General features: G+C 41.9%; 1 protein-coding gene across 1 annotated transcript in view; it reads left to right on the top strand.

Annotated features, from left to right (window-relative positions):
• The window catches only part of Hsd17b11 (hydroxysteroid (17-beta) dehydrogenase 11), a 32,032-nt gene extending 14,863 nt beyond the window's left edge, over positions 1–17,169 (top strand). The window contains exons 5-7 of the mRNA NM_053262.3: positions 3,625–3,762; positions 14,000–14,116; positions 16,340–17,169. Of these exons, the coding sequence (NP_444492.1) occupies positions 3,625–3,762; positions 14,000–14,116; positions 16,340–16,424 (340 nt within the window). The 3' untranslated portion in view covers positions 16,425–17,169. The remainder of the gene's footprint in view (positions 1–3,624; positions 3,763–13,999; positions 14,117–16,339) is intronic.
• Positions 17,170–25,734: the final 8,565 nt, after the last annotated feature.

The raw sequence follows: 25,734 nt of genomic DNA, 5'->3' as shown, positions 1-25,734 counted from the left end.
TACAGATACTGATTAATTAACAGTAATGTCTGTTATCTGCACCAGTTGGAGCCAGTGACCTCATCCCTTGTAAAACTGTTAAAGATTTCTGTAACCTTTTTTCTGTAAAAGTTTCTGTAACAGCCTCGTTCCCTTCCCCATGGGGTATTTTCTGTGCTGTTCAATGAATACAGAGCAAAGTCCTTTGTTAGAGACAGACACACACAGTCACACACTGTCAGAAGATAGAAACAAGGACAGTTCTCAGCCTTCAGGCAGGCGCGGACTCATACAAGAGACAGGGGTGGAAGACAGAAGAAACATGAAGTAGAAAATCCAAGTCTGGGCTCAGGCTGACAGACTCCAAGGGGAAATACCATTCCTTACAGCCACACCGATGCATTATTGATGGCTCAGAGCTAAGCCCTGATGCTTGTAATCATGCCTTTCCTCCCTTAGACACTTGAGACTGTAAACTCTGAGTGGCTTTGTTTTGTTTTGTTTTGTTTTTTTTCATTTTGATTCACAAAAAAAAAAAAAACAAAAAACAAAAAAAAAATCAGAAAATAGAATTTAGTAAAAAACAAAAATTATTGATAATCTCACCAACCACAAATTAGCATGTTAAACATTTGGTACAACTTTTGGGACAACTTTTTTGGACACATAGCCATACTTGTAAGAAATAATCCATAGTGAGTCGTTGCCATGGTGGGTGGTACACACCTGTAATCTCAGGACGTGGGAGCTACAAGCAAGAAAATCAGGCTGTATGAGTTCAGAGCCTGTCTAGGCTGTATAGATACTTTCAAAAACAAGGGCCAGAGTCATAGAGTACTTGCCAAGTGTGTATAAGGTCCTAAGTTTAAAGAGAGGGGGAGGGTAAAGAGTGGGAGAATAAAAGAGAGGAAGAAAGAAAACCTATAGTTATCATGTATAGTGACACAAAGACAGGAAGATCACAAGTTCAAGACCAGCCTGGGCTGCATCAAAAGTTCAAGGCCAACATACAGGGCATAGTGAAACTTTGTCTTAAAACAAACAGAAAACCTACAAAACCCAACTACATTATAGTCTTGTATTTTGAATCTAAAACTATTAAGCTGTACATATTAATAATATATGCCAGCATCATTTTCAGTTCCTGTGACATGAGACTATGTATGTCACTACTCAATTATTGAGACTTTTGCATGATTCCCTCAGTTATTAGGAATACAAACCTCCAGACCCAGGTAGGGCTCAGGGCGAGTCTTTGGCTGGCTTCTTCCCTCCCTTGGTAAGGATTAGCCTCCAGCAGGTCAACTCACCTCTTTAAACCTCAAGTTCAGCAAGACCATCATTTCCCCCAAAGCGCCTTCACACAAGCAAGTTCTAGGCTCTGGGATCTCAACCAACTTGGATCTAATCACTGGATTTGGCAGCTTGGTGACTGTGGTGTGACCAGAACAGGGAGATCTAATGCTGCCCGTCACAGCCATTTTAAATGTTCTCCACTATTTACTTTCATGAGATTTCCCCCAACATTAATATCTGGAAGCCCAGTTGACAGTTTCTTGGTGCAAACATTTGCACATGACTCTCAATCACAGAGTAGGGCATGGTGAATTTGACTCCACTTTAACGAACTTCATGCTCTTGTCAAACTGTCTTCCAGAAATGAACAGTGTAACCCGGGCTCTGGAAAACAGGAAGCCGTAGTTAGTTTTTAGTTTTGTTTTATCTCACTTTTTAAAAAAGTTCAGATCCAGACTTTAAAGGTTGCTATGCTCAGTTATATATGATGAAATCTGCCTGTATGTTGAAAGACAAACTGAGAAAATACCAATTTTCATGTTATTTGACCATTACATATTAGAGGAAAATGCTACTATGTGTGTTAACAAGTGAGCATGTTTTTATGTCTGTCTCTGTTGGCATTTATCTTGTGGGCTTTCTTCTACTTTCCTTTAGTCTACCAAACTTTACTTTGCTTTTCGAACCTCAATTCCTGTTTCAGTAAACAACACTCATAATAACCTACATCTTAGAATCGTTGGGAGGCTTAAATAAAAATGAACCATCTGATTAACCGTGAGCAGGTTCTGTCCTACGCCAATGATTTTAGATGCCATCACTTTAGTTTCTGATGTTTGTCAGTGTACAGAAACTTTCCATGCTATTATTGAAACCAATAATATTTCATTTACAGCTTCAATGTATTTCTAAGCTTAAAAAAATGAAAAAGAGCCGGGCGGGGCACACACCTTTAATTCTGGCACTCTGGAGGCAGAAGCAGGAAGATCTCTGGTCTACAGAGTGAATTCCAGACAGCCAGGGCTACACAGAGAAACCCCATCTCAAACAAACATATCTATATATAGAAAAGAATACTTTCCACAATTTTATGTTTTTTAGAGTACAATGAGATTGGCAAGAATGTATAGACACTTTATCTAATTTCTAATTCATAAAGATTTAGAAACATAAAACTATCTGGTAATTAATATCACCAGACTATACACTCGAGTGACAGATTTTATGTTACATGTATCTTATGACTTTTTTTTAGTTAGTAATGTAAAATACCAGCAAATGACTGAATTATATACCTTCAGAAGGTGAACTGAGTTAATATGACTTAATATTTCAATAAAGCTCTTTTTAAATTTAGCTACCTAGAAAAATAAAAGTTCATCTAGAGTAGTTTCAGAATACTTCCAAGTGAAGAGGCTTTTGTAAGAATTGCTTTGCACTGTGATTCATTTATGACAAATATTTACTGAGTGCCCGCTAAGAGGCAAGCCCTGGGCAAGGCCTTGGAAACTCATTTGTGCCCAGGAGAGTCATAGAGATTATAATAAAAGTGTAAGCAAAGAGCTCGGGGGTTAGTCAGTCAGTAAAGTGCTGGGCTGGCCACACATAGGGACTGAGTTCAAATCCCCCCAAACCTAGCAACATATGCCTATGACCCAGCAATCTCAGGGCAGAGAAAGAACTATCCCTGGGGCTTCCTGGCCAGGCAGCGTAGCCAGTGGGCAAGCTTCAGGTTCAGTGAGAGACCCTGTCTCCAAAAATAAAATGAAGGCATTAATGGAAAACACCAATCTTAAAATCTTATCTTTACCCAAATACATACATACTACACCCCCACCACACACTGACACACCCACACACCCACAGGCACACGCATGCATTACAAATCTGAAATATTCTATCCGAGAAAACTTAAGAGTATTGTGTAATGAAGGTGGGGTTGGGGGTAAGATAGGACTCTGAGGAACTAAGCTGTGACTTAGAGAAGAACGGATGTGTACAGAAGAACTTCCGCTTGCATTCCACCACCATTTTAGAATAACTAATAAACAGATTACGGCGACGCTGGATTTTCTGGAAACAGCAACAATCAAAGCAAACACTCCGTAGGTTTCAGGTCTTCTCTTCAGTGCACAGAAATCCACCTGGTTAAGGACTCAACACGTAGGAAATGTTCTGTGCCGCGTGCTTGAAGTTTTCGTGTACTTAGGAATGAAGCTCTGCCCGCCAAAGCTACACCAGGCCTGTGATTCAGGGCTCCCCCCATCCCCCACGCTGCTGGTGGGAGGAGCTCACCTAACTGCAGCACCCCACTATTCTTGCATTCATTTGTGAACTCCTTCCTTTCAGCTCCAGCAAGTTTGCTGCCGTTGGCTTCCACAGAGCCTTGACTGATGAGCTGGCTGCCTTGGGACGAACAGGAGTGCGAACATCGTGCCTCTGCCCCAACTTCATAAACACCGGCTTCATCAAGAACCCAAGCACCAAGTAAGCTGGCCCAGGGTGAGACCAGAGTAAGCTGGGAGCACAGGTGCTTGCAGGGATTTCGCTCTGTGGACTTCCTAAAGAGATTAATCCCTGAACCGCCTGATACCTGATGCTTTCAGGTCCTGATGCTTGTGGGAAAACAGGTGGGGAAACAAGGAGAGAAAGACCGGAGGTCACAGCTGTAAATGCAGACCTGAATGACAGGGTAACGACAACGACTGGTTAATCTTTCCTTTGTTCCTTCAACCCCGATCAGCAGTTTCAGACTCACATACACATTTTTTGTCTCCTGGAGTGCTTGGGACAAAATCTGGGCTCCTGAACCCCAGCGATGATTTACATTGCTTGGTTGGGGTAGGGTAGTGGTGAGGAGGAGGGCGCCTGGATCCCTGGTCAAAAGCCACGTGGGGTGATTCCGGTGATGCTGTGTGGCTGTTCCGCCACAGTGCCCCTCCAGCAGGACAGCACCAGCTTACAGTTTACCAGAGGGTATCAGCTCCTTGCTGTTTACCTTTTAAACACCGCCAACTCCCGAGGTGGAGAGTCTTTGTATGCATAGTAATCATTAGCTCACACAACTGCTGTGGGCGCTTGTCAGTCTCATGGTATCTGCTTACTTGTCTAGGAAGCCTCAGAATTTTAAAGCAAATATCGAATAGCCCTTCCTGTGCCTGAGACCCCCTTTACATGTCCCATTGGCTGCATGAAGTTTTCCCAAGTGCTCCCCCACGGCCATTAAGTTCTGTGAGGTGTTAGGTCTCTCTCCTTCTACACTTAATCTACCCATATCAGCCAGGAAAAGACCAAACGTAACATTTGAAACAGTGTGTACAGAATGTATAACCATTGTAGAGATAAAAGATCACGCTTAAGCCATGAACCATCGAAGTCTGATAGTAGTATAAGATTTTTTCTCTTTAGTTTTTCCATTGGTGTGTAGTCATTGTTCATGGTATTATATTAAATAATATATAATATTTTCTTTCTTTTAAAAAATTTTTTAACCTAGGAACCTCTGTCTTGTTTCTTTAATCATTTTGAAACCACTAAGTTTTTACAAAGCAATATGCAAGTGATAGTGAGCTAGTAACATTTTACAAAAATTTGTACACTTCTACAGTCTACGCTAATAACAGATTGCCACAAAGCTAGAAATGTAAAATTCATCATGGTGATTTACAGTGTGGTTAGAAGTTACTAAGGAAACCTTGCATTGTCAGTCAATGGATTCCAACACAGAAAATCAAAGAACCTCCCTGTCTTCTAGTTACTAAGAGAATTGTGTGTGATGCTAAGAATCCTGAAGTATATATTTACAGGAAAATGGCTGATAAGAATCAATAGCATCGAGTCAAATCAACTAGGTTTCCTAATAAAATCATAGCTCTGATGTCTACCTTACAGAGGGAATTTGTGATGTTATTAATAAATATAGACACATGTTTTGTTTTGTTTTGTTTTTCGAGACAGGGTTTCTCTGTGTAGCCCTGGCTGTCCTGGAACTCACTTTGTAGACCAGGCTGTCCTCGAATTCAGAAATCCTCCTGCCTCTGTCTCCCAAGTGCTGGGATCAAAGGTGTGCGCCACCACTGCCCGGCTGACACATTTTTACAGGATGTTAAAAAATACATAAGAATAATGTATTCATTGTTACTACTTGAATTTGTAACAGACACTTTACATTTCCTGTGTCTCTCTGTCTGTCTCTGTCTCTATCTGTCGTCTCTGTCTACCTCTGTGTCTCTGTCTTTCTGTGTCTCTGTCTCTCTCTCTGTCTCTGTCTCTATCTGTCTCTTTGTGTCTCTGTTTGTCTCTGTCTATCTCTCTCTCTCTCTGTCTCTGTCTTCTCCCCTTCTCCTGGCTTTTTACAGTTTTCCTGGGTTCCAGGGATGGAACTCACATCACCATACCTGCACAGCAAGCCCTTCACTGCCTGAGTCATCTCTCTGGCCCTTGCTTGTACTTTCATCGTGCCTTATGCACATACACAATTGTATGCATCTATCTACATCCTGGGGACTCACAGATGAGTGAGAGCACATTTGTCTTTCTGAGACTGGCTCAATTCACATTTCCCTGTAAACACTGCAACTTGGTCTTTACGGCTGAGAACATTTCAGTGTGCATATACCATACCTTCGTTAACACACACACACACACACACACACACACACACACACACACGTTGCTGGATGCCTAAGTTGGTTCTATCCCTTAGCTCCGGTAAGTAGAGCTGTGATAAACATTGCCACGTGTCATCTTAGGAGTAGTCTAGCTGGGTCTTATGGTAGATCACCATGCCAAGCGTCTGTCTTCTCCTGTACATTCTCACCAGCGCCTGTGTGAGGAGAGGAGGAGCTTGAATTTGCATTCTGAATGACTGACAGGACCTCACCTGAGCTCTGAGTTGTTTTTGAAACTCAGCCAATCCGACTGGGGGAGGCGGGAACCTCAGTGTAGCTGGTGTGCATCTCTCTGATGGCTGCTGAAACTGAGCAATTATTTTTTTCATGTTTATTGGCCATTTGACTTCTATCTTTTCAGAAATATCTCTTCTTTAACCCATTTATTGCATGGACTTGGTATCTTGAAATTTTAGTTTTTTAAGTTCTTTGTACCGTCTAGATATTAGTCTTCTGTCGGATGTACAGCAAGCTAGGATTGTGTCCCATTCCTCAGCCACCATCTGTCTTTACTTGGTAACTTTTCTGGGCAGAAGTTCTTAGTGTCACAAGACCTCACCCCAAAAGAATCTATGTTAAGCTACAATTTTGTTAGAAAATAAAAGTAAGACTAAACCTAGGTTTTCTAGCACCACCCATGATCCCAGCACTCTGGAGGCTAAATTTCACACCAGCATAGGCAACAAAGTAAGATCTGTCTCCAACAACAACAGAAGAAACACACAACAAAAGGCAAGACAATCTGTTCAGAAAGCCAGTTCTTAACTCTGTCTGTATGAACTATGAAGCCCTAACTTAACCCTGAAGAAACGACAGGTCAGGCTGGAGTTGGGGAGCAGCCATACCAAAATACCCCTTGCTGCTTCCTCTCTGTCTCAGGATTTAGATGCTGAAATAGCATATTGGCATTCGTTTTTAAAAAATAAAATAAAATAAAAAACAGGTGATCTTTCATTTGTTAAAACCTGGTACTACATTTTAAAGCTATTGCCCCAGGACATGGCTGGACAAGGCAAGAGCGCCCTCTGCTGGAGCACAGGTATCCCGAGGAGAAATAATTAGAGACTAGCAGTGTGTGCCCCAGCTGATCACCAAACAGTCTTTTTCTTACATCTGGAGCACTGGGGTAGATGCTGTCTAGCTATCCGATAGGTGAGTCGTCTGAGGCTTACAGTTATTCCCCATGAGTAGCAGAAAGGAATCTCAGACCCAGTTACCCAGAGCCAGATTTCTCTCTGAAGAAACTGGAACGGCTTCTAAGTGGACGAATTTGAAATGTGTCCCAGATGACCGTTGGTGCTTAAATCCACCCCTAAGGGCACTCATATGTCGTCTATCACTTGTGTTTACACATGTAACACACTGCAAAGAAGCCAGGTTTCCATAAAGGCAAGAGTTCACTGTAGTCTGAATTTATGGGAATTAAATATTGTCATGCCCCCTGATTAAGTTCTTGAGAACTAAGAATTATTTTTATTAAATAAGCTTGGATAGCAATAGGGTTATTTCAAAATATTCACCTGCTAAATACCAAAATCAGTCCCCGGTTCTTTCTGTTTGCCTTTATTCTCTGATCTGATCCTGCATGCCAGCTTTGATCCTCCAGCCATGGTTTGATAATCTGTCTCTACCTCTGCCTCTCAGTGTCTCTTTGACTCTTTCTCTTCCTCTCTCTCTCTCTCTCTCTCTCTCTCTCTCTCTCTCTCTCTCTCCCTCCTCCCTCCCTCCTCCCTCTCTCTCCTTCTCCCTCTAATTTCATACAGCCAAAGCTGAATTCAGCTCGCTATGAAGCAAAGATGACATGAGCCTCTGCCCTTCCTGCCTGCCCCTGTCTTCCAGTTTCTTCTGCTTCTACTTTATATAACAACTCTGCAGCTGGTCATCTTTTTGTCACTCTGGCAAAATACTGGTGATAATCAACATACACAGAGAAAACGTTTATTTTTGTCCACAGTTTTGGAGATTCACGCCTGTGATTGGTTGGCCTCACGGTTTCCAGAACTTAGCTAGGTAACAGTTCAAGGTAGCAGGCAGTAAGCCAAGTGTGGTGACTCATGCCTCTAATTTTAGTGCACATTACGCTCATTATCACAAATTAAAGACCAGCTTGGGCTTAAATACTGAGACCCAACATGAAACAAAACAGGAAGCTTCCTTGCCATCTGTTCTTGAAAGAATTATTAAAAGATTTCTGTCAGTTCTCCTTTAAACGTTAAAAAGAAAGAAGAAGAAGAAGGAGAAGAAGAATAAGGAGAAGAAGAAGAAGAAGAAGAAGAAGAAGAAGAAGAAGAAGAAGAAGAAGAAGAAGAGGGAGAAGGAAGGAGAAGGAAGGAGAAGGAGAAGAAGAAGAAGAAGAAGAAGAAGAAGAAGAAGAAGAAGAAGAAGAAGAAGAAGAAGAAGAAGGAAGGAAGAGGAGGAGGAGGAGAAGGAGAAGAAGGAGGAAGGAGGAGAAGGAGAAGGAGAAGAAAGAAGAAGAAGAAGAAGAAAGAAGAAGAAGAAGAAGAAGAAGAAGGAAAGAAAGAAAGAAAGAAAGAAAGAAAGGAAGGAAGGAAGGAAGGAAGGAAGGAAGCTGGGCATGGTAGCTAGAATTTCCAGTTCAGATGTGTCTATATAGAAAGCTCTAGGCCAGCCTGGGCTACACAGTCAGACCCTGACTGTCTAAAACGAGCAGTCTTGAGTGCCAATTTAATTTCTTACTAAAGGCCTGCTCCAGTTTTTAGTTTCCTTGTGAAGCAGTTTCAGTGGCTGCCATTCCTTAGGTCTGTGTATCTCATGTGGACTCTGTCCCAGGGCTGTTCACGGTGCTCTCAGAGTCGTTATTCTGTGAGGTCCTAGTACTGCCCCTGCTGTACTCTGTTTTCATGTTCTGAATTCTATTTCCCTTGGCCATCCTAGCTTAGAATGCTAGGATGTGGTTCTTTTCAAAGAATCCTGGGTTCTCTTCTGTTTCTGGTCTCTGTCCACTTACTCATGGCTTCTCTGCTGTTTCTGGTCTCTGTCCACTTCCCTATAATTAAGTCTTCACTGTTTCTCAGTCGTCTTGCCTTCTGTTTGGTTTAATATGACTTGTAGCTTCTTTCTTAATCTTCTTTTACTTTTGATATTATAATGTAATTATATCATGTCCTCCTTTCGCTTCCTTCCCTCCAAACCCTCACCATGTAACATTCTCCCACCTTCAAATTTGTGGCCTCCTTTTCCTTAATTGTTAAAGTAGTTGTGTGTGTGTGTGTGTGTGTGTGTGTGTGTGTGTGTGTGTGTGTGTTCTATGTATGAGTACAGTCTGCTCAGCCTGTATGATGTTACTTGGTTTCAGGGCTGACCATTTGGTATTGGATAACTACTTGGAAGTGGTTTCTCCTGCCCTCAGTTGCCTGTAATTCTTTGGTTAAGGTGGAGGGCTCGTGAGCTTCCCCCCTCCACAGCAGTCCATTGTTGTCCTTGTAAAGCTCTGTTGAAGCAGACCTATTAGTGCTTTATGGTGTAGACTCTGACGTTTCTAGGAGACTCAGACTGTCCCTCTGGCTGTGGTGATCTTTCTGCCCCCCCTCCTCTGCTATGATCCCAAGCTTTAGGCCTAGGGTAGTGTTACAGATGTGTCTGTTGTGACTGTGTTACAGATGTGTCTGTTGTGACTGTGTTACAGACGTGTCTGTTGTGACTGTGTTACAGATGTGTCTGTTGTGACTGTTACAGATGTGTCTGTTGTGACAGTGTTACAGATGTGTCTGTTGTGACTGTTACAGATGTGTCTGTTGTGACTGTGTTACAGATGTGTCTGTTGTGACTGTGTTACAGATGTGTCTGTTGTGACTGTTACAGATGTGTCTGTTGTGACTGTTACAGATGTGTCTGTTGTGACTGTGTTACAGATGTGTCTGTTGTGACTGTTACAGATGTGTCTGTTGTGACTGTGTTACAGATGTGTCTGTTGTGACTGTGTTACAGATGTGTCTGTTGTAACTGTGTTACAGATGTGTCTGTTGTGACTGTGTTACAGATGTGTCTGTTGTGACTGTGTTACAGATGTGTCTGTTGTGACTGTTACAGATGTGTCTGTTGTGACTGTGTTACAGATGTGTCTGTTGTGACTGTGTTACAGATGTGTCTGTTGTGACTGTTACAGACGTGTCTGTTGTGACTGTGTTACAGATGTGTCTGTTGTGACTGTGTTACAGATGTGTCTGTTGTGACTGGGCTCCACAACCCTGCATCTTCATGGGCCGTAACTTCTGTCATGGTTACATGACAGAACATATCAGCACCTGTTCCTTGTTGAGGCTTGAGAACCACACTTACCTGTGTGTAGAAGGAAAACCATTTAGAATGTAGTTAGGAATTACCGGTTTAGTAAAGTGGCAGTTACAAATGCTCTGAGAACCATGAATTGACTAGTCCTCAGTAGTTGGCCAGGTTTCCAGTACCAGCAGAATTTCCCTCTTGTTGAATGAGACTTAAGTCCAAATAGAGAGCTGTTGGTTACTCCCAAGGTAAGTAAGTGTGCCACTGCTGCACCTTAGGGTTCTCTGGTCACGCAGGCTGCTGATATGGTTTATATGTTGGGGGAGGACTATTGGTGGCTTCTAAATGTGGACTTTCACCTCAGTTGGTTTGGTATTTTTCTTATTTTTTAATGCAGATGTTCCCAGCCTTGGGTTCTCCTCTGAGTGCTATATGTCACACACTTTCCTATGATGTGGCTTCTTTTCATCTCAAAGCATTTCTGGTTGTCAGCAGCATCTTCTCTATTGCACGGGATGTGCCTATGGATGCCACTCACTTCCTGTGACTGTGAACTTTCCAGTCCCCTTTATTACTGATTTCTAATTACACTCCATTCTAGCTTTCTTCCATTAGAGTCTGGATGTATCTTGTTCAATTTCAGTCTTTTTGCTCTTACTAAGATTTGTCTTGTGCCCTAAACATGGACTACTATAAAGAGGATTTTTCTATATGCTTTTAGAAAGCAAATCTAGTCTGCTACTGTTAAGGGAGTTCGTTATCCACATTGGGTCCGTCTAGCTGATTTCAAGTACTTTTGAAGTCTTCTGTCTTATGGTTTTATATACTGTTGAAAGTGGGGAATAAACTCTCCAATAATTTGAGATCTATTGGGAGAAAGAGGTCCTTGGACTTACAGACACCACTAAGGAAACCAGGAATGTTATATACGCAAGCCCCTCCCTACTCCCTCCCCCCTCATGAGTGTGTGTCCCAATAAAACTTTATTTATGTACATTGAAATTAGAACACAATATAACCCTCACATGAACTGTTAAGCCATTTAAAATATAAAACCTATTCTTAATTTACAACCCATATAAAGACAGGCAGCTTTCAGACTTGAACCATGGGTCAGACTTGGCCAGCCCCTGCTCTAGGAAACTCAGGAGGAGGACATGTGTTTCCGGGCTAAAGACAGTGGAAGAGAAAAAGCCTTTCTCTTCCACTGGAATAGAGATAACTGGTTATCTGTGTTATCTGTGGGGCCAGGAGCTCCCCCAACCAGAACCATAGCCCAAATGCCCTCTATACTATCTTTATGGCTGAGACCACATCCAATCCTTCCCTAGGCCCATAAGCACATACAGTAGCCGATCCCTGGAACCCATCTTCTCGGAAGAAATGATATGGACTCTAAATTGAGCTTTGATGTCATTGTGCCCCCTTGTGGACAGGGGATTGTCTTACACCAGGAAACCACCAAATTGAACTGTGCTTAAATATGCTTACAATAAACTGCTTCAAGTCAGATGGTAAAAGTTTGAGCCAACACTGGCTAACTAAGTCATAGTGAACCAAATTTCCTTCTTTTCCTTACTCTGATCAATACTCTGCCAGCCCTGGTGGTCACAGGGACCCCCATAGAGACCCTGGTGTTTCAAGAGCAAGATGTTTTTTAATTAAAAGTTTTCTGGAAATTTATCCCCTCTTTTTCAATTAGTGTTATAAACAATGCAGCATAATCTAAAGTGTAGACGAGGTGTAACTGATAGCCCTTAGGTTTTTCCTAGTCAATTCTTAAAATATCCCATTTACTTGTATATAGCTCTTCTTACTCTAGACACTTACAAGGTGTGTGTGTATGTGTGTGTGTGCGTATCTGTCTGTCTGTCTGTGACAGAAAGATTACTTTATCTCAGCTGACCTGTAAGTAGTTGTTATGTCACAAGGTGGTGCTTTTCCAGCAGAGCTGTACAACGTGCTAACAGCAAATGCCATTTATTTCACCACCGTCACAATCCATGAGTGTTGGTCTTGCCCACACCACACTCACCAGGTGATGCCCTGTGTGCAGCTGAAACCTTCCATGGGGGGAGCATTAGTACCATGGAAACCACCAAGCCCTGCAAAACTGGAAAGTCTGTCCTTTGGAGAAGCCACCACGTGCGGCCTTGTGCCCACAGGTTAAGAAGCAACAAACCTGAAAGCCCGAGTTTTTGTCGTAAGCAGATGAATTTGTGCTCCCCATCCAGTGATTTTGTGGCTTAAGTGTTAAGTCAATCAAACTCAATTCCTGGAAATCCTTCTCAGTCTTCCTCCTGCTTCCTGACTGTGAATGATTGTCTCAGAGTACTGATGAAATACATATCAGTGCTATGGTGTACCATACATCAGTACTGTGGTGTACCATACATCAGTCAGTACTGTGGTGTACCATACATCAGTCAGTACTGTGGTGTACCATACATCAGTCAGTACTGTAGTGTACCATACATCAGTACTGTGGTGTACCATACATCAGTACTGTGGTGTACCATACATCAGTCAGTACTGTAGTGTACCATACATCAGTACTGTGGTGTACCATACATCAGTACTGTGGTGTACCATACATCAGTACTGTGGTGTACCATACATCAGTACTGTGGTGTACCATACATCAGTACTGTGGTGTACCATACATCAGTACTGTGGTGTACCATACATCAGTACTGTGGTGTACCATACATCAGTACTGTGTACAGAAGCCATTGTGAGCACTTTTAAATATAATTGCACTTTCTATCAACATGAGAACTCTGGACGAGGTTGAACTTTTCCTCAAAGTCCTCTCAACCTTTTAAACCACAAGGCTTGAGAGTTACTGCACTTCATGCAGAAGTTGTCTGACTTTAGGCAGTGCAGGTACATACATCAAGCAATGTTCAGTCAGGTGCTACAGCACCCCCTGGTGATGGGTAGCAGGTCACAGTGTGCACTTCCTGATGGTGGGTACCAGGCTGGAGTGTGCACTACCAGGCCATGAGGTCATATGTAATACTATTGTTTGAGAATCCCACAGTGAACATGGCCTTCTAAGAAATGCTAAGAATGAAGAATTACATTGTGTATGACTAAACTAAAATCTCCTTTCTGTGTCCAATTATTGTGCTCACTTTTAAGTATCATGCTACATCCTTTCCAGTTTTATTTCACAATGTAATTTTTCTTTCCCGAATGAACGAACTATCTGTAACTACTTGTAGTATTCTCATTTTTTGCACTGATCACATTTCAGATCCATCTTCCTGAAATACCACGCTTTGGGGGCATCGACATATTTAGCGAGTGTGTGATTATGCACCCCTTTATAAAGATCAGCTCTCATGCAAGCTCTCCTAGGAGGACTTACAACAATGCCTAGATTGCTAAAAGCCGCTTTGAGGGACCACTTGCGTGTCATATTGCACATATAGGGAAGGTGTGACATGGACCAGAAAGGAAGGCTGGAAAGGGATTTGAGAGCTGTTGTCTTAAAGGTGAACTGGTTAGCTATTTTAGCTAGCCATTTCCCTAACTGTCAAGCTTAGGACTGTATTATCTCTTGCATTAGGTCATTGTAAAGCTTCAGCAGGAACACCTCTGTGGAAGGCTTAATGCAGTGTGTGGTCCACAGCTGGCATTTACTAGGTGGCTGGTGTTATTGGGAACGTGTGCCTCTCTGAGAGCCTGTGGTGGGGTCCATTTCCTGGTTTAGTTAAGGCTCAAGCCGCACCGTAATTCCATGTTCAACACAGAAGTTCCGCCTCCGTGAGATACCTGGTTTCTGAATCAGCCTGTGTGTGTTTCAGTTTAGGACCCACCCTGGAACCCGAGGAGGTGGTGGAACATCTCATGCACGGGATCCTCACTGAGAAGCAAATGATTTTCGTTCCGAGTTCCATAGCACTTCTGACAGTATTGGAAAGGTAAGTGGCAGCGTGTTTGTCTGCACTGGAAGCCAACACGTTCATGTTAGACTTAACATCCGTTGATAAAATGCAGCTACATGGGAGTAAGCCAACAAAAAATTATAGGCTGAGAGATTCTATCAGCTTTTAAAACTGAGGGTACTGGTCACCAAGGAAGACTAGAATAGAAACGTTCTTTCATGTTTTTTTTTTTAAGGCAATAATTTATTGGTTTTGTTTTTATGTATGTACCTTATCAATGAGCAAGAATGTTTTTAAAGCACTTTGATAGTAGAATCATCAGACAATACGATTTGGAAGAACAAGGTTAAGTTCTTAGGTTTTAATTCAGGACATTTGAATCTGGACTCAGAAATTTGTATCTTAACAGGTAACTGCTACCAACAGCTGTCCCCCCCCCCCAAAAAATCATATTTTAAGAATTACTGATCTATTATTTTCTTTAGTCAGCTACACTGTATGTCATTATTTTATGTATTTTAATATGCAAATTTAAATAAAACTGTACAATGCGTTATAGCTGGAAGAAAAGTGTTTTAAGACAGACGCTACAGAAAAGAGAGTTAATTGTGAATACCTCTGATATTCTACTCTGTGCTAGTAACTAAGAGTGTCTCTTTTAATGTTCATGTGTAGTTCTATATTAGACATAGTAGACTTCATTATAACTGTATTTTTACGAAGAAAGCAATACTGTTTCCCTCAATAGAGGTGATGTTCTAAATGCAAATAAGAAAGAACTTATCCATGTTATTTCCTTTCATTGGCGATACTGTATGTCCTTACTCTTATGTATTTTCATATGCACATTTTAAATAAAAGTGTCCAATGGGTTATAGCTGGAAGAAAAGTGTTTTAAAACAGAAGCTTCTGAATAGAGAGTTAATCGTGGGTGCCTGAGTGTTCTACTCTGTGCTAGTAATAAAAAGAGTGTTTCTTTTAATGTTTAAAAAAAAAGAATTACTGAACTAAAAATTAAAAGAATAAAACTTAAGAGGTTTAAGTTATAGCAAGCGTTTTACTACCTACTGCTCAAAAGCCAGTTGGACACACCCTAGGGTTTAGGTAGAAGAGCTCCAGGGAAGGGCTGGAGAAATGGCTCAGTGGCTAGCAGCACTTGCTGCTTACAGGAGGCCCCAGCTCAGTTCCCAGCATGGAGGCACACAGAGGTCCATAACTCCAGTCCCAGGGGATCTGGCACCAGGCGCACACACACACACACACACACACACACACACACACAGTGCACTTAAACACATACAAAATACTCATCATAAAAGAAAAATAAAGAAATCTTTTATTGAAAAAAAAAACCTAAAGTGCTCCCTGGGAACTCCCCGGGAGCCATGGCCGCGGTCTGCCACCGTCACTGTTTAACTGTCTTACATTACCAGGCGAGCAGCTTCCAAACCCGCTGCAAATGAGGTCTAGTAGATCACTGTGTGTCATGATCCTGACTTGGAATTCCATGTACTTTCTCTCCCTGGACTGACAGGCTTTTAAACACGAGCGCACAGGGAGAGAAAGATGAGGTAGATGAGGCGGGCCCATGCCCAGCACCTTTTATACTAACATGAAGGTTGTTCACGGGAGTGGTTGGACATGAATTTTTTTCATATACGTGTGAGAAATTTAAATGTGAAGTTCAATTAATTTGTTCAACATTATGCTCAAAACTAAGGGCACTGCCTGCATTGTCATTAGCTGGCTCTCCTTCTCTGGGCCTTAGTGGAACAGTCAGTGATGCTCTGAATTATAAAGCATCAGATTAGCTCTGAATTTTACTTTCTCCCCAGCTTTAGGTTGTTGGTTGGTTGGTTGGTTGGTTGGTTTTTAACCTTTTAATGTCTCTACTATTCAATTTTGTATACTTCCACTCTGAGATCTTTTGGGAAAGAAGAATAGAGTACATTTATTTCAAAAATAAATAAATGCATCTATGTGTATATTTAAAAGGTATTTGGGAACCTAAAAAGATATTTGTTTATTTTAAAGATATTTGTCGTACCCTAGAGAAAGTTAAACCTACCCCACCTTGTTTCTCATTTAAAAAGGAAGTTAATTTAAATGGAAAAAAAATTAAGTCCAAGTCTCATAGTCATGTCTATAATGAATCTGAGATGATATATCGTAAATCAAATATTAAGCCTTTTTAAATGAATATGCTTCACAAGCGCGCTTAGTGTCACTCTCCTGATCATCTTCACACGTCCCTTTCAGGATCGTCCCTGAGAGGTTCCTGCAAGTCCTAAAACACAGGATCAACGTCAAGTTCGATGCAGTTGTTGGGTACAAAGACAAGTGACGCAGCCTGCTCCGGTTCCCTGAAAGCCGATTGACTGGATCAAAGTTGATTTCTTCTAATATTAATCAAAAGTTTGATGTTTTTAATGTTTTCTCTGTATCTTGTTTCTTCACTGTCTCCTCTTGAAGCTGTGACCATTGTCATGAAAGCCAGTTTCATGTCCTAGACCCAAACAGCCCTAAGGAAGTTGCGCCTATGGAAAAGGCTGGGGGGGGGGGGGGACGACGGTGGGACGGAGGGGTGGGGGAGACGGGGGGGGGGGGGGGGGGACAGGACGGGACACGACGACGGGGACGATGACGATTGATTTCGTGATGATAATTTCCCCAGATTCTGTGGCTCATCACCAGGTTTTCAGAGCTTGTACTGTCGGTTTTCATTTACAGTGTCTGTAACTGCACTTTGAGTTTGTATAATTCACACTTCCTGTTCTACCCCATATAAAATTAGAAACCTTAACCTCTCACGGTGGAATGAAGGACTGAGTGTAGTGTCATTTCACAGCGGAGTCATGTGCTCTGTAACGTTCCATTCCGTGGATCAGCGCTATTTCCTGAGATACCAGCCCAAGGGAGCTTGGAGGAAAAGCGTCTGTGGGATTGCAGTCTGCGTACTGGAAAACACGCGGACAGATGGACAGACAGAAATAATAAATGGACCAAATCTCACGCTCAGTGTCTCCATCTGCTGCAGAGACCATGGCTTGACCTTTAAATAAAAGGAAAATCAATGACTCGATAAAGTATCTGTCTCTGTCCCTCTGTCTTTCTCTCGTGCGCATGCGCCTCCAATGTATGAGATGTGAAGTTCAATGAGGTGGGACTTCACATTGAAAATGTAGATTTTTTTTTTTTAAGTATAATTTCCGTTTTATTTTTTCCAGGGTATTTTTCCTTCTGCCCTTATGAAACCACCTCTTTACATGGGCTTTGGTGGAGGTCGTGGTGCAGCACTAGCAGGTCTAAAACGTGGTGGGGGTGCTCCGTTCTTCCGGGCTTCACAGGATCGATTCCTGCCGACCTTGCTATGAATGGCACAGCTCACGCAGTCATGCACCTTGGCAAAGAGCTTGGGAAGCACGTAAGCGTCGAAGACGCTTGCCTCAGATATGCCCCTGACAGCAGCGGCTTCTACAATGTTCCAGCAATGAACTTCTCAAAGGTCTTATCCTTGGGCACGCACCCGGCGCAGCGAACTGACTACACATGGCCGCCCCCCCCCTTTTTTTTCTTTATATGCATTTCAAATGCTATCCCGAAAGTTCCCTATACCCTCCCTCCGCCCTACTCCCCTACCAACCCACTCCCGCTTCTTGGCCCTGGCATTCCCCTGTACTGGGGCATATAAAGTTTGCAACACCAAGGGGCCTCTCATCCCAATGATGGCCGACTAGGCCATCTTCTGCTACATATGCAGCTAGAGATACGAACTCTGGGGGTACTGCTTAGTTCATATTGTTGTTCCACCTATAGGGTTGCCGACCCCGTTAGCTCCTTGGGTACTTTCTCGAACTTCTCCATTGGGGGCCCTGTGCTCCATCTTATAGGTGACAGTGAGCATCCACTTCTGTATTTGCCAGGCACTGGCATAGCCTCATAAGAGACAGCTATAACAGGGTCCCTTCAGCAAAATCTTTCTGACATATGCAATAGTGTCTGGGTTTGGTGGCTGAATGGGATGGATCCCTGGGTGGGATAGTCTCTGGATAGTCCATCCTTTCGTCTTAGCTCCAAACTTTGTCTTTGTAACTCCTTTCATGGGTATTTTGTTCCCTATTCTAAGGAGGAATGAAGTATCCACCCATTGGTCTTCCCTCTTCTTGATTTTCTTGTGTTTTGCATATTGTATCTTGGGTGTTCTATGTTTCTGGGCTAATATCCACTTATCAGTGAGTGCATATCTAATGATTTCTTTTGTGATTGGGTTACCTCACTAAGGATGATATCCTCCAGATACATCCAAGAATTTCATAAATCCATTGTTTTTAATAGCTGTGTAGTACTCCACTGTGTAAATGTACCACATTTTCTGTATCTATTCTTCTGTTGAGGGACATCTGGGTTCTTTCCAGCTTCTGCCTATTATAAATAAGGCTGCTTTGAAAGTAGTGGAGCATGTGTTCTTATTACCAGTTGGAACTTCTTCTGGGTATATGCCCAGGAGAGGTATTGCTGCATCTTCCGGTAGTATTACATCCAATTTTCTGAGGAACCGCCAGACTGACTTTCAGAGTGGTTGTACCACCTTGCAATCCCACGAGCAGTGAAAGAGTGTTCCTCTTTCTCCACATCCTTTCCAGCATCTGCTGTCACCTGAATTTTTGATCTTAGCCATTCTGACTGGTATAAGGTTTGGAATCTCAGGGTTGTTTTGATTTTCATTTTCCTGATGATTAAGGACGTTGAACATTTTTTCAGGTGCTTCTCAGCCATTCAGTATTCCTCAGTTGAGAATTCTTTGTTTAGCTCTGAACCCCCCCCCCCTTTTTTTTTCTTTTTTGGTTTTTCAAGACAGGATTTCTCTGTATAGCTCTGGCTGTCCTGGAACTCACTTTGTACACTAGGCTGGCCTCAAACTCAGAAATCCACCTGCCTCTGCCTCCCAAGTGCTGGGATTACAGGCGTGCGCCACCACGCCCAGCTGAACCCCATTTTTAATGGGGTTATTTGAATTTCTGGAGTCCAGCTTCTTGAGCTCTTTGTATATATTGGATATTAGTCCCCTATCAGATTTAGGATTGGTAAAAATCCTTTCCCAATCTGTTGGTGGCCTTTTTGTCTTATTGACAGTGTCTTTTGCCTTACAGAAGCTTTGCAATTTTATGAGGTCCCATTTGTCAATTCTTGATCTTACAGCACAAGCCATTGTTGTTTTGTTTAGGAATTTTTTCCCCCTGTGCCCATATCTTCAAGGCTTTTCCCTACTTTCTCCTCTATTAATTTCAGTATCTCTGGTCTTATGTGGAGGTCTTTGATCCACTTAGACTTGAGCTTTGTACAAGGAGATAAGAAAGGATCAATTCGAATTCTTCTACATGATAACCGCCAGTTGTGCCAGCACCATTTGTTGAAAATGCTGTCTTTTTTCCACTGGATGGTTTTAGCTCCCTTGTCAGAGATCAAGTGACCATAGCTGTGTGAATTCATTTCTGGGTCTTCAATTCTATTCCATTGATCTACCTGTCTGTCCCTGTACCAGTACCATGCAGTTTTTATCACTATTGCTCTGTAGTACAGCTTGAGGTCAGGCATGGTGATTCTGTCAGAGGTTCTTTTATTGCTGAGAATAGTTTTTGGTATCCTAGGTTTTTTATTTTTCCAGATGAATTTGCAAATTGCCCTTTCTATCTTAGTGAAGAATTGAGTTGGAATTTTGATGGGAATTGCATTGAATCTGTAGATTGCTTTCGGCAGGATAGCCATTTTTACTATATTAATCCTGCCAATCCATGAGCATGGGAGATCTTTCCATCTTCTGAGATCTTCTTCAATTTCTTTCTTCAGAGACTTGAAGTTCTTATCATACAGATCTTTCACTTCCTTAGTTAGAGTCACACCAAAGTATTTTATATTATTTGTGACTATTGTGAAGGGTGTTGTTTCCCTAATTTCTTTCTCAGTCCGTTTATCCTTTGTGTAGAGAAAGGCTATTGATTTATTTGAGTTAATTTTATATCCAGCTACTGCACTGAAGCTGTTTACCAGGTTTAGGAGTTCTCTGGTGGAATTTTTGGGGTCACTTATATATACTATCATATCATCTGCAAATAGTGATATTTTGACTTCTTCCTTTCCAATTTGTATCCCCTTGATCTCTCTTTGTTGTCAATTTGCTCTGGCTAGAACTTCAAGTACTATATTGAAAAGGTAGGGAGAAAGTGGGCAGCCTTGTCTAGTCCCTGATTTTAGTGGGATTGCTTCGAGTTTCTCTCCATTTAGCTTGATGTTGGCTATTGGTTTGCTGTAGATTGCTTTTATTACGTTAGGTATAAGCCTTGAATTCCTGATCTTTCCAAAACTTTTATCATGAAGGGGTGTTGGATTTTGTCAAATGCTTTCTCAGCATCTAACGAGATGATCATGTGGTTTTTGTCTTTGAGTTTGTTTATATAGTGGATTACGTTGATGGATTTCTGTATATTAAACCATCCCTGCATCCCTGGGATGAAGCCTACTTGGTCATAATGGATGATCATTTTGATATGTTCTTGGATTCGGTTTGCGAGGATTTTATTGAGTATTTTTGCATTGTTATTTATAAGGGAAATTGATCTGAAGTCCTCTTTCTTTGTTGGATCTTTGTGTGGTTTAGGTATCAGAGTAATTGTGACTTTGTAGAATGAATTGGTAGGGTACCTTCTGTTTCTATTTTGTGGAATAGTTTGAGAAGAGTTGGAATTAGGTCTTCTTTAAAGGTCTGATGATAGAACTCTACACTAAACCCATCTGGTCCTGGGCTTTTTTTGGTTGGGAGACTATTGATGACTGCTCCTATTTTTTTTAGGGGAAATAGGACTGTTAAGATCGTTAATCTGATCCTGATTTAACTTTGGTACCTGGTATCTGTCTAGGAAGTTGTCCATTTCATCCAGGTTTTCTAGTTTTGTTGAGTATAGCCTTTTGTAGAAGGATCTGATGGTGTTTTGGATTTCCTCGGGTTCTGTTGTTATGTCTCCTTTTTCAGTTTTTGGTTTTGTTAATTAGGATACTTTCCCTGTGCCCTCTAGTTAGTCTGGCTAAGGGTTTATCTATCTTGTTGATTTTCTCAAAGAACCAGCTCCAGGTTTGGTTGATTCTTTGAATAGTTCTTTTTGTTTCCACTTGGTTGATTTCACCCCTGAGTTTGATTATTTCCTGCCGTCTACTCCTCTTGGGTGAATTTGCTTTCTTTAGTTCTAGAGCTTCTAGGTGTGCTGTCAGTCTGTTAGTGTATGCTCTTTCTAATTTCTTTTTGGGGGCACTCGGGGCTCTGAGTTTTCCTCTTAGGACTGCCTTCATTGTGTCCCATAAGTTTGGGTATGTTGTGGCTTCATTTTCATTAACCTCTAAAAAGTCTTTAATTTCTTTATTTCATCCTTGACCAAGGAATCATTGAGTAGAGTGTTGTTCAGTTTCCACATGAATGTTGGCTTTTTATTATTTATGTTGTTATTGAAGATCAGCCTTAGTCCGTGGTGATCAGATAGGATACATGGGATAATTTCAATATTTTTATATTTGTTGAGTCCTGTTTTGTGACCAGTTATATGGTCAGTTTTGGAGGAGGTACCATGTGGCACTGAGAAGAAGGTATATCCTTTCGTTTTAGGATAAAATGTTCTGTAGATATCTGTTAAGTCCATTTGTTTCATCACTTCTGTTAGTTTCACTGTGTCCCTGTTTAGTTTCTGTTTCCATGATCTGTCCATTGATGAAAGTGGTGTGTTGAAGTCTCCTACTATTATTGTGTGAGGTGCAATGTGTGCTTTGAGCTTTACTAAAGTTTCTTTAATGAATGTGGCTGCCCTTGTATTTGGAGCATAGATATTCAGAATTGAGAGTTCATCTTGGTAGATTTTACCTTTGATGAGTGTGAAGTGCCCTTCCTTGTCTTTTTTTGGTAACTTTGGGTTGGAAGTCAATTTTATTCGATATAAGAATGGCTACTCCAGCTTTTTTCTAAGGACCATTTGCTTGGAAAATTGTTTTCCAGCCTTTTACTCTGAGGTAGCGGCTGTCCTTTTCCCTGAGATGGGTTTCCTGCAAGCAACAAAATGTTGGGTCCTGTTTGTGTAGCCAGTCTATTAGTCTATGTCTTTTTATTGGGGAATTGAGTCCATTGGTGTTAAGAGAAATTAAAGAAAAGTAATTGTTGCTTCCTGTTATTTTTGTTGTTAAAGTTGGGATTCTGTTCTTAGGGCTATCTTCTTTTAGGTTTGTTGAAGGTTTACTTTCTTGCTTTTTCTAGGGCGTAATTTCCCTCCTTGTATTGGTGTTTTCCCTTTATTATCCTTTGAAGGGTTGGATTCGTGGAAAGATATTGTGTGAATTTGGTTTTATCATGGAATACTTTGGTTTCTCCATCTATGGTAATTGAGAGTTTTGCTGGGTATAGTAGCCTGGGCTGGCATTTGTGTTCTCTTAGGGTCTGTATAACATCTGTCCAGGATCTTCTGGCTTTCATAGTCTCTGGTGAGAAGTCTGGTGTAATTCTAATAGGCCTGCCTTTATATGTTACTGGATCTTTTTCCCTTACTGCTTTTAATATTCTATCTTTAGTTAGTGCATTTGTTGTTCTGATTATTATGTGTTGGGAGGAATTTCTTTTCTGGTCAAGTCTATTTGGAGTTCTGTAAGCTTCTTGTATGTTCATGGGCATCTCTTTCTTTAGGTTTGGGAAGTTTTCTTCTATAATTTTGTTGAAGATATTTGCTGGCCCTTTAAGTTGAGAATCTTCATTCTCATCTACTCCTATTATCAGTAGGTTTGGTCTTCTTATTGTGTCCTGGATTTCCTGGATGTTTTGAGTTAGGATCTTTTTGCATTTTGCATTTTTTTTTGATTGTTGTGCCCATGTTCTCTATGGAATCTTCTGCACCTGAGATTCTCTCTTCCATCTCTTATATTCTGTTGCTGATGCTCATATCTATGGTTCCAGATTTCTTTCCTAGGGTTTCTATCTCCAGCGTTGTCTCATTTTGGGTTTTCTTTATTGTGTCTACTTCCCTTTTTAGATCTTGTATGGTTTTGTTCAATTCTATCACCTGTTTGGTTGTGTTTTCCTATATTTCTTTAAGGACTTCTACCTTTTTAGCAGTGTTCTCCTATATTTCTTTAAGTGAGTTATTAAAGTCCTTCTTGATGTCCTCTACCAGCATCATGAGATATGATTTTAAATCCGAATCTTGCTTTTCAGGTGTGTTGGGGTATCCAGGACTGGCTGAGGTGGGAGTGCTGGGTTCTGATGATGGTGAGTGGTCTTGGTTTCTGTTAGTAAGATTCTTACGTTTGCCTTTAGCCATCTGGTAGTCTTTGGAGTTAGTTGTTATAGTTGTCTCTGGTTGGAGCTTGTTTCTCCTGTGATTCTGTTAGCCTCTGTCAGCAGACCTGGGTGTGTAGCTCTATCCTGAGTTTCAGTGATCAGAGTACTCTCTGCAGGCAAGCTCTCCTCTTGCAGGAAAGGTGCACAGATATCTGGCGTTTGGACCTGCCTCCTAGCTGAAGATGAAGGCCCGAAACAGGGCCTATCCCAGAAGCTGTGTCGCTTCTGCAGTCTGCACTCTCACCTGCACAGACTAGTCTCTGAGGGATCTGAGAACCAAGATGGCTCCCCCAGGTGCTCCACAGCAGAGCCCTCCTAAGCGAGGTGTGCTCCTCTCCTCTGGTGGGGAAGGTGCCCGGATGTCTGGAGCCCGAAACGGGGTCTGTCCCAGAAGCTGTGCTGCTTCTGTGGTCCACATACTCACTTGTGCAGACTAGTCACTTCCAAGATGGCTCCCCTAGTTGCTCCACGGCAGAGGCCGCTGCCCTTTTTGGCACGATCGTTGTTTCTTCTTCTTTTTTTTTATGGCCATCTTGGAGCCAAGACTCGAAAGAGCTAGTAGATTGTTACATAGCTGCTAAAGGATGTTCTTTAGAGATAACTTCAGATAGACTGGGCATGTAGCTCAGTTGGTAGTGTGCTGACCTAACAGGCTCAAGCTACTGATCCCAGCACTCCCAAATCAGGCTGCAGCTGGAGGCAGGGGCAGCTCAAGGTCACACTCAGCTATGTAGTAGTTGGAGCCCAGAATACCTGGGACCCTGCTTTTAAAAGGAAATGAGGCTCGGATGTGAAGAACCTGATAGTAGCCTCTGCCGCCTCCAGACAGCTTTATCCATTTGGCTAGCGTATATGAGTACCAGCTTGCCAGCCTTAGCTACCAGTGAAGTGGTCAGGTGGAAGCCTCCAGAACTCAGTAGGTAGCTCAGGATACAGATAACATTTCCCTGTTCTAGCTCAACATGTTTTTAGCTTTCAAAACACTCATCAGAAATTAACGATTTTGGCAATGAGCAGTATACAAAGTGAGCACCTTTTTTGCATATGAAACCAGCAAAATGGAAACTCATTTACTGAATGTTAACACACACACACACACACACACACAGAGGCACACGCACACACACACACCCTAGGCAGAGATTGACATTAATCTCACAGCACTCCTCTGAACTTCAGAGACACATCCAAGTGGTTTCTTTTTTTTTTTTTTTTTCGAGACAGGGTTTTTCTGTGTAGCCCTGGCTGTCCTGGAACTCACTTTGTAGACCAGGCTGGCCTCAAACTCAGAAATCCACCTGCCTCTGCCTCCCGAGTGCTGGGATTAAAGGTGTGCGCCACACCAAGTGGTTTCTTGACCAACAGGTATGACCAACAGGTATGACCAACAGGGACCTTCAAGTAGGAAAAGAACAGAGTTCAGCAAGTATTTCAGTTTAATAAGATTCTAAGTATGGTTGATGGTTCTAGCATAGTTTGGAAACTTTACAGAGCGTGACTTGTCCTGAGATGCACTATGAAAAAATGAACGTTTATGCTTCCAGACTCATGTCAGAAGCAAACAATTGATCTAAATCATAGACAGACTAAACTTGTAATGAACTTGTATTACAGACAATGATTTTATAAAAATATATGCTTTGCATGGTGCTGCAAGCCTGTAATCCCAAGAAGACTGAAGCAGAAAGATCATGAGTTTCAGGTTAGAATGAGCTACATAGCTAGATTCTATCTCCAAACAAACAAACAACCCACACAACACACAGAAGTTTTTTAATCAGGAGACAGTTAAAAATCCTGTGTATGACGAACATAAATGCCCTGGTCCATGGAAAATACCAAGAGAAAAAAGTTGCTCCACTGATTTCTCTCATAAACTAACAGCCCAGCTCTTTGAGAAACACACAGCTGTTTTGCACTTTTCTTGCTGTTTCTCAATTCTTAGATACTGAGTGGCCTCTAGAAGTAAAATACAGGTCTCGCTATAAACCTAAGGCTGCCTTTCTGTAGCTTGTGAGAATGTGTCACCTTGGATGCTATCTGGCCATTACACACAAAGCTGAAGGCAGACTGCTGCATGGCAGCTCAGCCCAAGGTCTGCTCTAAACCGTGTTAATGTTTGACAGTTCTGTGATCTCTGTAAAAGCATGTCTTAGTTTCAGTCTGGTGCTAGGCACTGCTGGATGTTCAGGCTCATGCCCAGCCTAGCTCACCCTCCGCCCTTAGGCCTCGTTCTAACAACATGAAACCCTAAAGTTCACACATTATGAGATTTTTTTTTCTGATTTGC

The sequence above is a fragment of the Mus musculus genome, chromosome 5 (assembly GCF_000001635.26).
Source record: "Mus musculus strain C57BL/6J chromosome 5, GRCm38.p6 C57BL/6J".
NCBI classification, from domain to species: domain Eukaryota; kingdom Metazoa; phylum Chordata; class Mammalia; order Rodentia; family Muridae; genus Mus; species Mus musculus.
This window is presented reverse-complemented; position numbering and strand designations above follow the sequence as displayed.